The sequence below is a fragment of the Branchiostoma floridae genome, chromosome 4 (assembly GCF_000003815.2).
Source record: "Branchiostoma floridae strain S238N-H82 chromosome 4, Bfl_VNyyK, whole genome shotgun sequence".
Taxonomy (NCBI): Eukaryota; Metazoa; Chordata; class Leptocardii; order Amphioxiformes; family Branchiostomatidae; genus Branchiostoma; species Branchiostoma floridae.
In genome coordinates, this window is record NC_049982.1 from 24500367 (window position 1) to 24513202 (window position 12836).

Here is a 12836-nt window from a genome sequence, read left to right on the forward strand (position 1 = left end):
ACCGCCAGAATCAATCATATGTGACCTCTGACCTGCTCCTTCTTGCTCCTGAATAAATAATAGCAGCGTGTTCCTACTATACTACTCGCCGCCTCTAGCGGAATTTAATCGTGTGCAAGAAAGTCTCCGCCTATACTGGAACCCGTTTAAATCGCCTGAACTATTGTTTTTGTCACTTTGATCTTCAGCATCAAGTCTGATATTTAAGGATATCTTTAAAGAGTTCTGCATTTGCCGTGGCTTTGCGTGGCTCTTTGACGCCGATCCGCGGGACAACCACGCATTAAACGCAGGGTTTACTGTGTGATATATTAGAACCGACCAACAATCTTTTAGGTTTAGGAAATTGAACGTAAAGGTCGCAACGTTTCGCAAGGTCCTGGTTGAGGGACGTTACGACTTTTCCTTCCTGCATCTGCTTAGAGATTAATCCAGCCTATGCAAAATATGATAGGACTTGCACAGTGTTCAAGATGTCGGTTATAAACGATTGTTGAAAAATCTTGAAAGACAAAACAAACAAGCCGGTTATGTATGTGCACACAAGATGTATGTATGTGTGTGTGTGTGTGTGTGTGTGTGCGTGTGTGTGCGCGCGCACGTGTACATGTGTGATAAAGAGAGGGGGTGAATGAGCGTGAGAGAGAGTAAGAGAGGGAGAGAGTGGGAGCCGACAAGACGAGAATGAGAGAGTGTGAAAGATAGAGGCAGATAAAAAAGGCGTGGGAGAAAGTGAGAGGAGAGAGAGAGAGAGAGAGAGAGAGAGAGAGAGAGAGAGAGAGAGAGAGAGAGAGAGAGAGAGAGATGTGGGGTGGGATGGGCAGAGTGAAGTGCATTGGTCTTTGAATGATCTGTGTAAAACATTATGCTACATTTAGATACATCCGTGTACATAAGACCAAACAGTACTGAAAAAAGACACCCGCGCATTCTGAGCTTCTTTTGTTATACCGATTAATAAAAGCACGGTCAAAAACAAATGCTGAAGGAAGCATAACCTTCTTGGTTATTACAAGACGGAAGATAAAACACTCACTTTACTGGCGTCTAGTTGTGTCTTCAGACCCCGTATGCCGGCCTCGTATCCCCGCATCTTGTGGTCGATCACGCCGATGGCTACCGTGCAAAGCAGCGCCGCGAGGACCACCAGAATCCTCCCGCCCCTCAGCGCCGTCCGCCCGGGCTTCTCACTGCAACTGTACGGCAACATGTTAGCCTGGATGCCTGACTTCAACTCTGTCAAACAAAGTACAAATTTTGAAACACACGTCTTGAATAGCGCCGCAGTGTTAGCAACCTCACTGTGGAAAACTGACTGATCCTATTTTCTGACTGATCCTGTTTGCGACTGAGGGATAGTCTCAAGGAAGTGTAATTTTGCTGAACAGGCCAGTTTCTGAGAAGACCTTGGCACGATGTTTCCGTAACTTGATCACACGCACGGCGCCAGCTTGAGTCAAGGAAATCCTTTATCGGTACAATCATACATCCTGCAATTGTCATAACCAGTAAAAGAGATTCCGTGGATGTGGCTGTAAGCTATTTTAAGATAGTGAAGTTTTTCCTCATGCACATACATTAGGCGACAGTCTATATACATATATTGAGTCTAACAACATAGCTGATAAATTGTGCACATTGGTCTACAACTAGCACCACATTTGGCACACAATGTTGACTGTATATAGTATTACGTTGAGCTTTTTTCTACACAAGTATATATATAAATGCGTCTGATTTTTACAGCCACTTAACCACTGGAGTATACTTGGAATTCCATTCTTCCTTGTAGCCACACTTGTCCAGATGTTTAGAATTAAGAAGACTGTACGGTCATGTAGATCGGTAACACGTTTTTGCCCGAGGATAGTTTGACTTCCTCACTACGTGTACTACGTGGTACCCGTATCAGGACGACCAGATTGTCCATGTTTCCCACCGCTACTAGTACTGTAAAATAGGAAATGTTCACAGATTTTGCAATGATCTCTTCATCTCGAACTTAAATCAAAACCGCAGTGAAAATTTCCCCCTTTACAGTGACCCTACATGGCAGATTCTACTGCAAACTTAAAACCACCGCGAGCACGCACTCTATTTTTCCCTAGTGCAAAATTAAATTCCCGACAACATTTACCCTTTTACAGTACGTATTGACCTGGTCTAAGCTAGCCTAGTAAACGACCTTATTAGGGTATTTCTGACAGCCTGTACTAAGTATTACCAGCCAGATATTCTGATAACCTCACAAACTCCTAACATCGTAAATATATCTAAATATATCTACGAGGCTAGGTCTGAATAAAACGGTAGAAAGCACCTCTGGTATTATGGCAAGAGTCCAAAAGCGTTTAGTTTTTGCATCGGCTTTAAAGATTGTCATTCGGAAAGAAGCAAGATGTTGTAAGATTTCTCTACTTTTAGTATAAGCATACCTGCTAGTATTAAAGGCAAGTCCTTCTAAAGTCATTGACCTTTTTGCGTGTTTTTTTCCGTAAGGCCACAATAGGTGAATTGTGTGGATGACATCCACCTGTGCATTGATATTTGTCTGATTTCGAGAAATTTCGCCCCCCTATGTATACTGTGGTAACCAACATGGCAAGAAAGTACCGAAAATGAGATGTCGTAAAACTCTTTCTGTTCTAACGTAAAACGTCCTAGATGCCGTGGCACTAAACTTGAATTAACTAAATAAATTAGATAAAAAAACGGGGTACTAAAGACTTGTTGGGGTGGGGGTGGGGGTGCAATTGTGGTGATACAGACTACCACACTAGTGTCAATTTCTACACAGCTTGAATCCAGTAATAAAATATTTCAGAATGTTGGCTGTGGTACCTTTTTTGTCACTTCAATTCATGTTACAACACTTATAGCCTCTATATTGAAAAATCAATCTTACCTTTTGAGCATTCTTATTTTGCGCTCTCGCTTTATAGATTTGGAGTCTGCAGGGGATGTCATCCATGAAATTCACTTGCTGTGGCTTTACTTGTGTCCGCCGTCTGCCATGTTCAGTTTCCTTCCTTGTGCGGGGGCGACACGCAACCTACTTCCTTTCTATCACCACAGCGATCTGTCAAAACAAGTTCAACTCCTGAAAACCGCGTCGTAGGCAGTCTAAGAAATCACGTGGCAGACAAACTTAAAGTTACTTCCTTGTAGTAGACTCCTAGACTGTAGGACTGGGAGTTCGACATTTCTTGGCCGGGTTTGGTGGAGAGGGAGAAAGTTGAAACAAAATGGAGAATATGAAGCGTTCCACTGGGCGCAGTAGTGGCTCGGTCAGAAGTGTGCTGAGTTCGTATGTGCTGGTGTTGTTGATGGTGGTCTCCACGATCATAGTGTGCCAACTCAGGGTCAACTCGCTTCAGCCGAAACTCAAGGAAATAGAGGACCTCATGCGGGAAAATAAGGTAAGTTCTTGATACCCAATGTTAGTTCACCTTTAGCTTTATCCGCGGGTCTGGGGAACCTATATCCGTTGTGTTTATAAACGGGATTTATTTCGGGATATCAAGTTGACAAATTTCAGTAATTTGGAAATATTGCAGTTTGTAGCCACTGTCCATCGCCCTGGCGTCTCTAAATACCAATTTAAAAAATGAAAACAACGAATATAAGTTACTCGAGGATTCAGGTGAACTAGAACTGATAAAGAAGTACGAGCAAAACAGTTTGCATTGAATAACAAAATAGCGCCTGGAAAAATGGTACAAATATAGGCGTGTCAATACGTGTTTGTGACTTTAATTCGAAACGAATGAAGTTAAGATATATAACAGTTAGAACAGTAACGTTACGTGTATGACTTGAAATCTACGCCTTTCATTGATTCAGAACATGCAAAGTACAAATTAAAGTTTGAAAACCATTTGAATGTTTGCATGGATATACAACTGTGAGCTGTCGAGGTGTTGAGCTTTGGAACTGACCTATTAAGAGAGAGGAATCTGGTTACTGGTTCAAAATACTTAGGCGCTGGTAAAGAGATGGGTGTCTTCTGGTGTCGCGCCAAATACTTTAAAAGCCTTGCCAAATAATCGCGAGATGAGGTACTTAAAGTACTGTGCCTGAATGGAGTTTGCATGGGTTTACCGGTTACATTAGGCTTAGGCTTAGAGTTTAGGTTAGGGTTACCTTACCGCTTACCGGTCCCTTGACCGTCGTGGGGGCGCTTGATTTGCAGCTGAGCACACGGCCTCCCCCCATCTCTCCCTGTCGTGAGCCAACGCTTAGGTGCTGGCAAGGCGCAGGCCAGTCCATTCTTTAATGTTGTCGTCCCATTTCTTTCTCTGTCTGCCTCGTTTTCTTTTCCCTTCAACTTTTCCTTGCAGTGTCACATTTGAGAGGCCTTTGCTTCTTGTCACGTGACCGTACCACCTTAGTTTCCTTTTTATGACAATGCTCAGAGGGTTAGGGTTAGGTTTTCCCAAACAGCGCTGTAATCAGACTTCTCACAGAAAATTACTAGGCCTCGCGAGTATAGTGCACTTCTTTCGGGTATACTGAAAATCCAATTACAGTGTCGGGGCAATGGTTTGGCGGACGCAATCATTTGACTTGATATCGTTACGGTCTATCAATTGACCTTTGGTATAGCTCTCTTAAAGAGGCACTCCACTTCACACGGGAGTGTTATTTTCCGATAGATATTAATTTTAGGAAGTAATAATTGCATACAACTTTACATTATAAGATAAAGTACCCAGTTGCTCCACGTGCTTCAAAAGCATTCAGTCTTCTATTAAACTCCCCAAGTACCCTCTAATTGAATTAATCCTATGGCTGAATACAATGCAAAACGTTTCTGGTAAGGTTACAAAAGTCAAAACTAATTTCAGGATGGCTAAGAAATCTCGTCTTGTTTAATGTCTTCTTTGCTATCTTGTGAGCAATTTGCCTTCTCGGTGTGCTTAGCGATCCTCATTTATTCCGAAAATATGCACGATAAACAAAGTGTCGATGCGTATAAGGAATGCATGGGTACGGTCTGCATGGGTTTAGTGATTGTCATGTTGTTTTACAAAACACACACCGCACAATTCATCCCAAGGTGAATTCCACAAAATTCGGCTGATTATGTATTCATTGACACATTATCTATTGGAAAGCAACACCCCCTTCTGGAGTGGAATGCCCCTTTAACTTGATATTTCTTTTTTTTTATATGTGTAGCTCGCAGAGGAAGTGGCGCATGCGCGTCGTGATCGTCGCGGAGCAACTGACGTCATCGAAGACTTCAGCCCTCCGTTTGACGGCGGCCTGTCAGGAGGAGCCATGTTCACTCACTGGGGCAGACACGCATGCGCAGAAGACCTGGAAACTGTCTATGCCGGTACTTATCTTTGACTTTTTTTACTTCACGTCTAATATAAATAGTCTGTGAAATATTGTATCTAAATTGTTCGTGTGACTGTCTGATTACCCCCCCCCCCCGTCTCTCTCTCTCCGTGACTGCACATTGCTATTTTTTTTTCGTGAGGCTGGGAGGCAGCAAAGAAGTAGACGTAAACGATGAAGTCTGCCATCTTTCCCTACTTGCATTTCATTGCATCTTTATAAGTTGAAAGTCTTAAATCGGTTAGTCCTTTATCAAAAATGTGGGACATTTCATTTTCAACTGTTTTCAAAGAAGAAGTCAAACCCCGCAATAATAGTGTAGGTTTTAGAATCGTACTCAATATTCTGTATGTACATACAATCAGTTAATCCTTGTATATTACAATGTAGATTATTTACCCGTTTTCAATCACTCTATGTATTTGATTTTGTTCACTTGCAATTAGTCCCTTGGGCATGAATTCGCAATAAAACATTTCATTTATCGGGCCCTTTTAAAGCTATACATGTTCAATAGTTACTATTTGAGAGGGACAGAAAAGTTCTTAATATGTCCAAAAAGTTTGCACTTACGTTGTGATTCGCTGCAGTGTAAATAGTGAAACCAACATGACTGTTAATGACGTCATGTCCTTCTCATGCAAGTTACGCCCAAGACAACAGATGATTATGCATTATTTCCTTGTTAGGAATCACAACCAACATGGTGGTGGACACAGCTGTGACGTTATGCACATCCTTCTCTTGTAGGTTACCGCTTATACGTTATATACCTTATTAGGAAAAGTGGGTGGTTCCGATCACAACAAACATGGCGGCGGGTCCAACTACCTCTGCGTGCCGACCTTGAACGTGACGTGGGACCACTACGTCGATGGGCCCAACAGTAAAACCTTCCTGTACGGAGCAGAGTTCGAGAACCCCGGGACTGGATTCTTCTCTACCGACAATACGCAGGCGATAGAGTCGGTAAGGCGTTCTCATGTATTGTTCTGCCCATTTTGTCCAAAGCATATCAAAAATAAATTTCATTTTGTCATGGAATCCCCTAAGTATGATATCTTACGCAATGAGTTATTGCATTCCTGTGTCTAAATACTACAAATTTCAAGATAGTCGATACCAGAAGTAGAATTGAGTATGCCTTTAGATTCGACAGCTTTCATAATATATCTATATAGATTATGCTAAGATAGGTGAGTACATAAAAGATTGCTTTGTAATTAGAAAAGATAATGGTAATCACGTTTAGCCCCACCTGATTTTATCAAAGTTTTTCTCACACACGCAGATACACAATTGATATTAATTATAAGGGGATTCATAATAAGTTATTATATTTCAGCCATACATAGTATGGTGAAATATATTGTATTCGTAATGTTTCTTTCTTCTTTCTCCTGTCAAATCTTCAAAGTGATTCATCTCCGCCGTTCCTGGACCGAATGACCTGAAATTTGGCACAGGGGTAGAATGGGCCAATACCTTGATGCTTTTTTCTCAGTTTTTTCATATCTGCCTCTAAAATGATTTTATTGAGATTTTTTTGGTCAATTTTAGACCAAAACTGTATATTTTGGCCCCTGTACCCTGGTATTACAACCAAATGAGCTGAAATTTGACAGAGATGTGCCTTGATAATGCCCCCATATAAATTCGATAACACTTTTGGTGTACAGTACAACAAAATGCTTATTTTTGCGATTTTTTGACCAATTTTTGACCAAAAAAGGACACTTTTGGCCCCTGTACCCTGGTATTACAACCAAATGAGCTGAAATTTGACAGAGATGTGCCTTGATAATGCCCCCATATAAATTCGATAACACTTTTGGTGTACAGTACAACAAAATGCTTATTTTTGCGATTTTTTGACCAATTTTTGACCAAAAAAGGACACTTTTGGCCCCTGTACCCTGGTAATACAACCAAATGAGCTGAAATTTGACAGAGATGTGCCTTGATAATGCCCCCATATAAATTCAATAACACTTTTGGTGTACAGTACAACAAAATGCTTATTTTTGCGATTTTTTTTACCAATTTTTGACCAAAAAAGGACACTTTTGGCTCCTGTACCTTGGTATTGCAACCGAATGAGCTGAAATTTGACACAGATGTGCCTTGATAATACCTTCATATAAATTCAATAACACTTTTGGTGTACAGTGCAACAAAAGGCTTATTTTTTGCGATTTTTGGCCAATTTTTGACCAAAAAAGGACACTTTTGGCTCCTGTACCCTGGTATTACAATTAAATGACCTGAAATTTGGTATAGATAGGCATTAGATACTTGGTAACAAGATTCAAGTCAAATTTTTGACATAAACAACTTTAAAATGATTAATTTTGGCACTTTTCTGAGGGGAAATTTGTTTTCTTTTGGCCTCCTGACGTGACCTTCCGTGACCCCGCACAGAGCCACACCTGTGCGCGTCAGCCGGAGAGTTGATTGAATCAAAGACCTAGCCAATCAGCGAAGAGGAGGCCAAAGGCTAATTAATATTCATAAGCGGGGCCTCATGATCCCGTATATAGCAGTGTTCCCGCCAGGGGGAGCGAAGCCCGCCTAAGGCTCTCGCATTTTACACTATTCAGAAGGCTTTATATTGTATCAGTTCTTAGGGGCATATCTATGATAATCGCAGCAGTCACTTAACTTCTCTTCAGGAGTTTAGCGTAACACTATTTCAGGTCAAACCGTCAAAGGCAACTAAAAACAAACTTTAACGTTACTGAGTTCAACAGTACTTATAACTTGTTATCCGAAGTTGAAACGCTAGCGATGGTATTTTCGCTGCGCTGTTAGCTCCGTGCGACTGTTGTTGACGGTCTTATAACGGTATATTTTGCACCCCTTTTTTCAAAGCGTCGGACAGGGGTCCGGGGGCCGCCGAATGTCCCTGGCGGGGTCCAGGGGCAGGGCCACTGGGGGGGGGGGGGAACCCAGGTGGGCGAAGCCCCCCCGGAAGCTCTTGCATTTTAGACTATTGAGAAGGCTTCTTTTATCAGTTTTTTTAGGGCCATATCTACGATAATCGTAGCAGTCACTTACTTCTCTTCAGCAGTTTGACTTTAAAATATTTCGGGTCAAAGCTTCAAAGACAACTAAAACCTCATAAACAACAAACTTTACTTAGCTCAACAGTATACAAAAATACTGTACGGGTTGCCATCCTTAGCTGAAGCGCTTATTTATAGCGCTAGTATCTCCGATGCGCCGTTAGCCGCCGTGCGACTTTTGTTGACGGTCCAGCAAAAAACGCTGTTCTGCGTCAAATTCTATTCTATAAAACATGTGGGACTCAGTGTTACAGTCTAAATATTTTGTAGAAGCACCGCTGTAGGAAAGAAGGTCCAAGCAATGTAAAACATCACGTAGCATGAAGTTCGCTGTCAACTGGCACACAGCACATGGCTGTCTGAAACTCTAAGTCTAATCAACAGCCGTGTTTGATTGATAGCCGGCGGTCCTTTGATGAAGTCGGCGAAAGGTGCGTTAGTTAGAAAATCTGCGTTTAGTTTTGATACGTAATTATAAGTTAGACAGTGGCGAGAATGATTATTTTCTCATCAATATTTCTCTTCAGAATTATTTGAACTTAATTGTACATCTAAACAATTGGCTTACCTGTGCAATGTTTATATGATCAATGATCATGTGTAACGTATGGCTCCTAGTCAATAGATCAGCATTTTCTCTATAGTGACCACCTGTCTATAGTGGCCACATTTCCTAGTGCTGTTGTTGTTTGACATAAACTTTGAACATTTAAATTGTAAGTAACTTTAAACTGCCAGAGTTTCAGCCCAATAAAACACTCTCAGCGCCAGCCTCGAGGGTATGAACAGACTGACCAGACAGACGAAAATAAATCCTCGAACAAGGTTCAATCGTATCTTCCGGGTCTGGCAGGAAGTTGTTAAACTAAAATAATAATAGGCTCGATGGCTGATTGCATACAAAGTAAAACAGTTTAACAGTTTTACAGCTTGAAGAAAACAAACGCTCCTATAGTACCTGCACCTGCTTGATAATTATTAAATCGTATGCCCTACTTGAATAAAAAAAAGTTCACTGCAATAATGAATGTACCCACATCACAAGGAGCTTATACTTTTTTTAAACTTACACCTACTTATCGTACTGAAAATTGTTAATGACATTACATGAAGTCATTCAACAATTTTCAGTCATGATGAAAATTTTCTGAATGGAAGGTGTGATTATTGTCATTTTCTGAAAAATAGAAGCAAGCTCTGTTTTTACCTGGAATCAATTCACAATACCAGTCCACTTTGGGGGATAATGTACTGTTAAGAGGATGTTCCATTTTTGCGCAGGGGTGATTTGGAACAGTCCAATGTTGCGTGGGAAGGGGTATGGCTGAAATATGCTGTATTTGCTCTTAAGCAAATGTCGGCCTTTCTAGTATTTCTTTTTATTCCTTTCAACTATCTCGCGATATTTCAGATTCAAGACTACGACGTACCGTGCGCAGTTTGCCGAGTGCCGACCCGTAGGTCTGTCTTGACTATCCCAGCCTGGACTAGCTGCCCTAGCGGCTGGACGCAGCAGTACAGGGGCTATCTCATGGCCGGGCACGAGAGTCACAAGGTGGGGATACGTAAATCCAAAGTTGTTCGCTCGGAGGACGTTTACCTCCAGTGATTTGTACTGTACTTGGTTGTGTTTGTATGTTCGTATCTATAAAAAAAAAACAAGAAAACAACAACATAACAATCCTTTTAGATTTTGGCATTTGTAGTTAGGCCACGTTGATTTGATTAAATGGATGACATCCGCGCTCGCACCAATTTTCGGCCATTTCCAAAAAAAAAAAGTTTTCAACAACACAATAAATTGTGCAAAGCAGCTGTAAAATGAGCACAAATATTCCGTAGATTGAAAAAAAAGTATCAGAAAATAGATAACTAATGCCATAGAATGTCAAAATGAATCTAAAGTCAAAGAATAAGATGTGAAAGGACAGAAAGAAAAAAAATCTATTGTTGGTTGCGGCGGGAGGTACCAGTACAGAAAATTCAGGTCCAGAGGATCATTTCCAGGTCCGGACATGAACCTGGACCTGATTGTCTGTGGAAACTTGAGAACTGGCAATACTCAAAACAATGGTAATTGGTCAATTTTGCTACAAAAGAATCTGTTTGGTGGATTATTGGACTCCTACTTCATTTAAAAAAAATCCCATCTCCATGTAATAAAGGCTAGCTGTCTCTGTACAGGCTGTAGAAACTTGGTGCAATTGACTATAAACTCTACTTGACTTCGCTCTTGTTGTCTTCTTGGGCCCCCGGTTAGACCCCAAATGGCTGCCGACATAGTGTGTTCATTTTGTAATTGGCGAAACCTGTTCCTCTGTTGTTTTTTTTTTTCAGGTCTGTTTTTTTCGGATTGGTCCAAGAAGAAAAAATGTTTTGCACCCGTATGATGTACTGGTCCCTACACCTAACTTTTGGTATACCATACTATGTGTGTTTAGTCCTATGTTCAACCTTCCTGGCCACTTTGATTTCATGCTGAAGGCAACTTTTTTTTTTTGCCAAACTTTTTTTTTATTCGCTCGCTCGCATCAGTTTTGGAGTTCCCGGAGGATGTCATCCATATAATCAAATCAACATGGCCTTACTGCGGTTTCAATGCGATTTATGGTCTCCTATCAGTATTTTCAGGTACTGCAGCGTTACAGGACGACACCCCACTCTGAAAATAATCTGGTGCATGGGTCATCCCAAAAAAAGGAGATAGGATTGATTATGAGAAGAAGGGAAAGGGAGAATCACTTACATCTGTGATGGCTGCTTGAAAGGATATAGCATTAGGAAAGTCTATATCTAATAACGGAACATTTTTTCTATTTCTCGTTACTTATGTTTTTAGGGTCGAAACAAGTTCGAGTGTGTTGACCGAGCTCCGGACATCTTCAAGGGGACGTACGAAAACAAGAACGGCGCGCTGTTCTATCTGGTGGAGGGAGTCTGTGGTTCCCTCCCATGCGGTCCCTACATCGCCAATCGCCAGATAACCTGTGTCGTTTGTTCGATTTAAATCTTATGAAATAAGCACCAAAATGTAGCTAATATTGTTATTGAAATGTATCCTAGGTCACTTAAACGTAGGTCAATGGATTTGAAAATGTGAGCTTTTCGTTTTGTGAATTATTTCTCACACTGTTACTTCAATGTATTCTAATGCGTAAGTACGATATGCTCGACTTGTGGACAATTGAACAATAGACGCGGATGAATATAACATTTAACGTTGTAAAATAATGGAAAGGAAGTTGGGATTCAAAGTATTACGTATTTTTACTCTTTATCTCTTTAATTTTCGAGAAAAAAGGAATACAAGTTTTGAAAAAAATGTATGTCTTGCTTATTCCTGTTAATGATGCTGCAGTTTGGAGAACTAAAGATAGGTGGCACTGTCACACAGACAACTAAATATACAACGATACTAGTTAACAGCCGCCATAGCTCAGCTGGTTAGAGCGCTGGTCTAGTAAACCAGAGGTCATGAGTTCAAATCTCATTGGTGGCTTGTTCTTCAATCCTTTTCCCCCCTCATATCTTCGATCATGTCAGCGATAAAGATACACATGCTAGACTTGGTATTCAAGCATTCAGTGTATTTCAATATGTTTTGTTTTCTTTGACTGATAGTACATGTATACGTACGCGTAGTTTTTTAGGATGCTAAATCCTTGGACTTTTAAAAGCCCCCCCCCCCCCCAGGGGAACTTGTGAATTGTATTATTTCTTCATCATCATGACCTCGCATAGTGGCGTTGTTCTGAGAAAAGAAGTGGCTTAATCTGTAAATTCCCTACCTTAATCGAAGCCCTTAACTCAGAGGCGTAATACGTGTAGCTGTATGACAAATAACTAAGAATGCTAAGAACATGAGCCCTCTACCACTTCGTGTGGAAAAATAGAAGAAGCCACCAATGAGATTTGAACTCATGACCTCTGGTTTACTAGACCAGCGCTCTAACCAACTGAGCTATGGCGGCTGTTGTGTGCTCGTTAGTGATGTGTTGTAAGCTGGTGAGTTGCTTATGTTTTTTTAATGATAATTATAAATGAAAAAAAAAACAGCTTCACACTGTTAAGTCAATCCAAACGTCATAGTGTATGTGAGTGTGTGTGTCTGTGTGTGCGTGTGTGCGTGCATGTATATTGTCTGTGCAGCGTGTGCGTGTGTGCTTGTTCGTGCGCGCATGTGCATAATTATATACATATATACTTGGTCTAAGTTAACAGAGTCAGTATTGTTTACATGGTTGTTTACATGGTATAGACTACTGTAAATGTATTTAAGCTCGCGGGGATTTAATTTCGCGGTAGCGAGAAAAATGACGTTTCGCGGTGGATTTAATTTCGCGGTAACACCATCTACTGCAGTCTAATACCTTAATAGAAACATGTTCGAAGTGGATTTAATTTCGCGGTAAAGTAGTCGCCTCG

General features: G+C 41.0%; 2 protein-coding genes and 2 non-coding genes across 4 annotated transcripts in view; 2 read left to right on the forward strand and 2 right to left on the reverse strand.

Annotated features, from left to right (window-relative positions):
- Nucleotides 1–1245, reverse strand: part of LOC118414377 (short-chain collagen C4-like) — a 16052-nt gene extending 14807 nt beyond the window's left edge. Inside the window, exon 1 of the mRNA XM_035818398.1 lies at nucleotides 1037–1245. Coding sequence (XP_035674291.1) covers nucleotides 1037–1210 — 174 coding nt within the window. The 5' untranslated portion in view covers nucleotides 1211–1245. The remainder of the gene's footprint in view (nucleotides 1–1036) is intronic.
- Nucleotides 1246–3245: 2000 nt separating this feature from the next.
- On the forward strand, nucleotides 3246–11540 carry LOC118413671 (short-chain collagen C4-like). Its single transcript, XM_035817197.1, has 5 exons — nucleotides 3246–3419; nucleotides 5182–5341; nucleotides 6128–6315; nucleotides 9823–9966; nucleotides 11251–11540. Exons 1-5 carry the CDS (start codon nucleotides 3246–3248, stop codon nucleotides 11416–11418), a joined length of 834 nt encoding a protein of 277 aa, XP_035673090.1. The 3' UTR covers nucleotides 11419–11540.
- A 296-nt stretch (nucleotides 11541–11836) lies between these two features.
- Trnat-agu lies at nucleotides 11837–11910 on the forward strand. Its single transcript has one exon. It is a non-coding gene; the product is annotated as a tRNA-Thr (tRNA).
- A 398-nt stretch (nucleotides 11911–12308) lies between these two features.
- Nucleotides 12309–12382, reverse strand: Trnat-agu. The gene has a single exon. It is a non-coding gene; the product is annotated as a tRNA-Thr (tRNA).
- Nucleotides 12383–12836: the final 454 nt, after the last annotated feature.

Excerpts from the sequence above, each read along its gene's own strand:
- LOC118413671 (XM_035817197.1), top strand. The coding sequence starts at position 3,246 with ATGGAGAATATGAAGCGTTCCACTGGGCGCAGTAGTGGCTCGGTCAGA. Across the intron at positions 3,420-5,181 it reads ACCTCATGCGGGAAAATAAG|CTCGCAGAGGAAGTGGCGCA; the intron begins GTAAGTTCTTGA and ends TTATATGTGTAG. Across the intron at positions 9,967-11,250 it reads CCGGGCACGAGAGTCACAAG|GGTCGAAACAAGTTCGAGTG; the intron begins GTGGGGATACGT and ends TTATGTTTTTAG.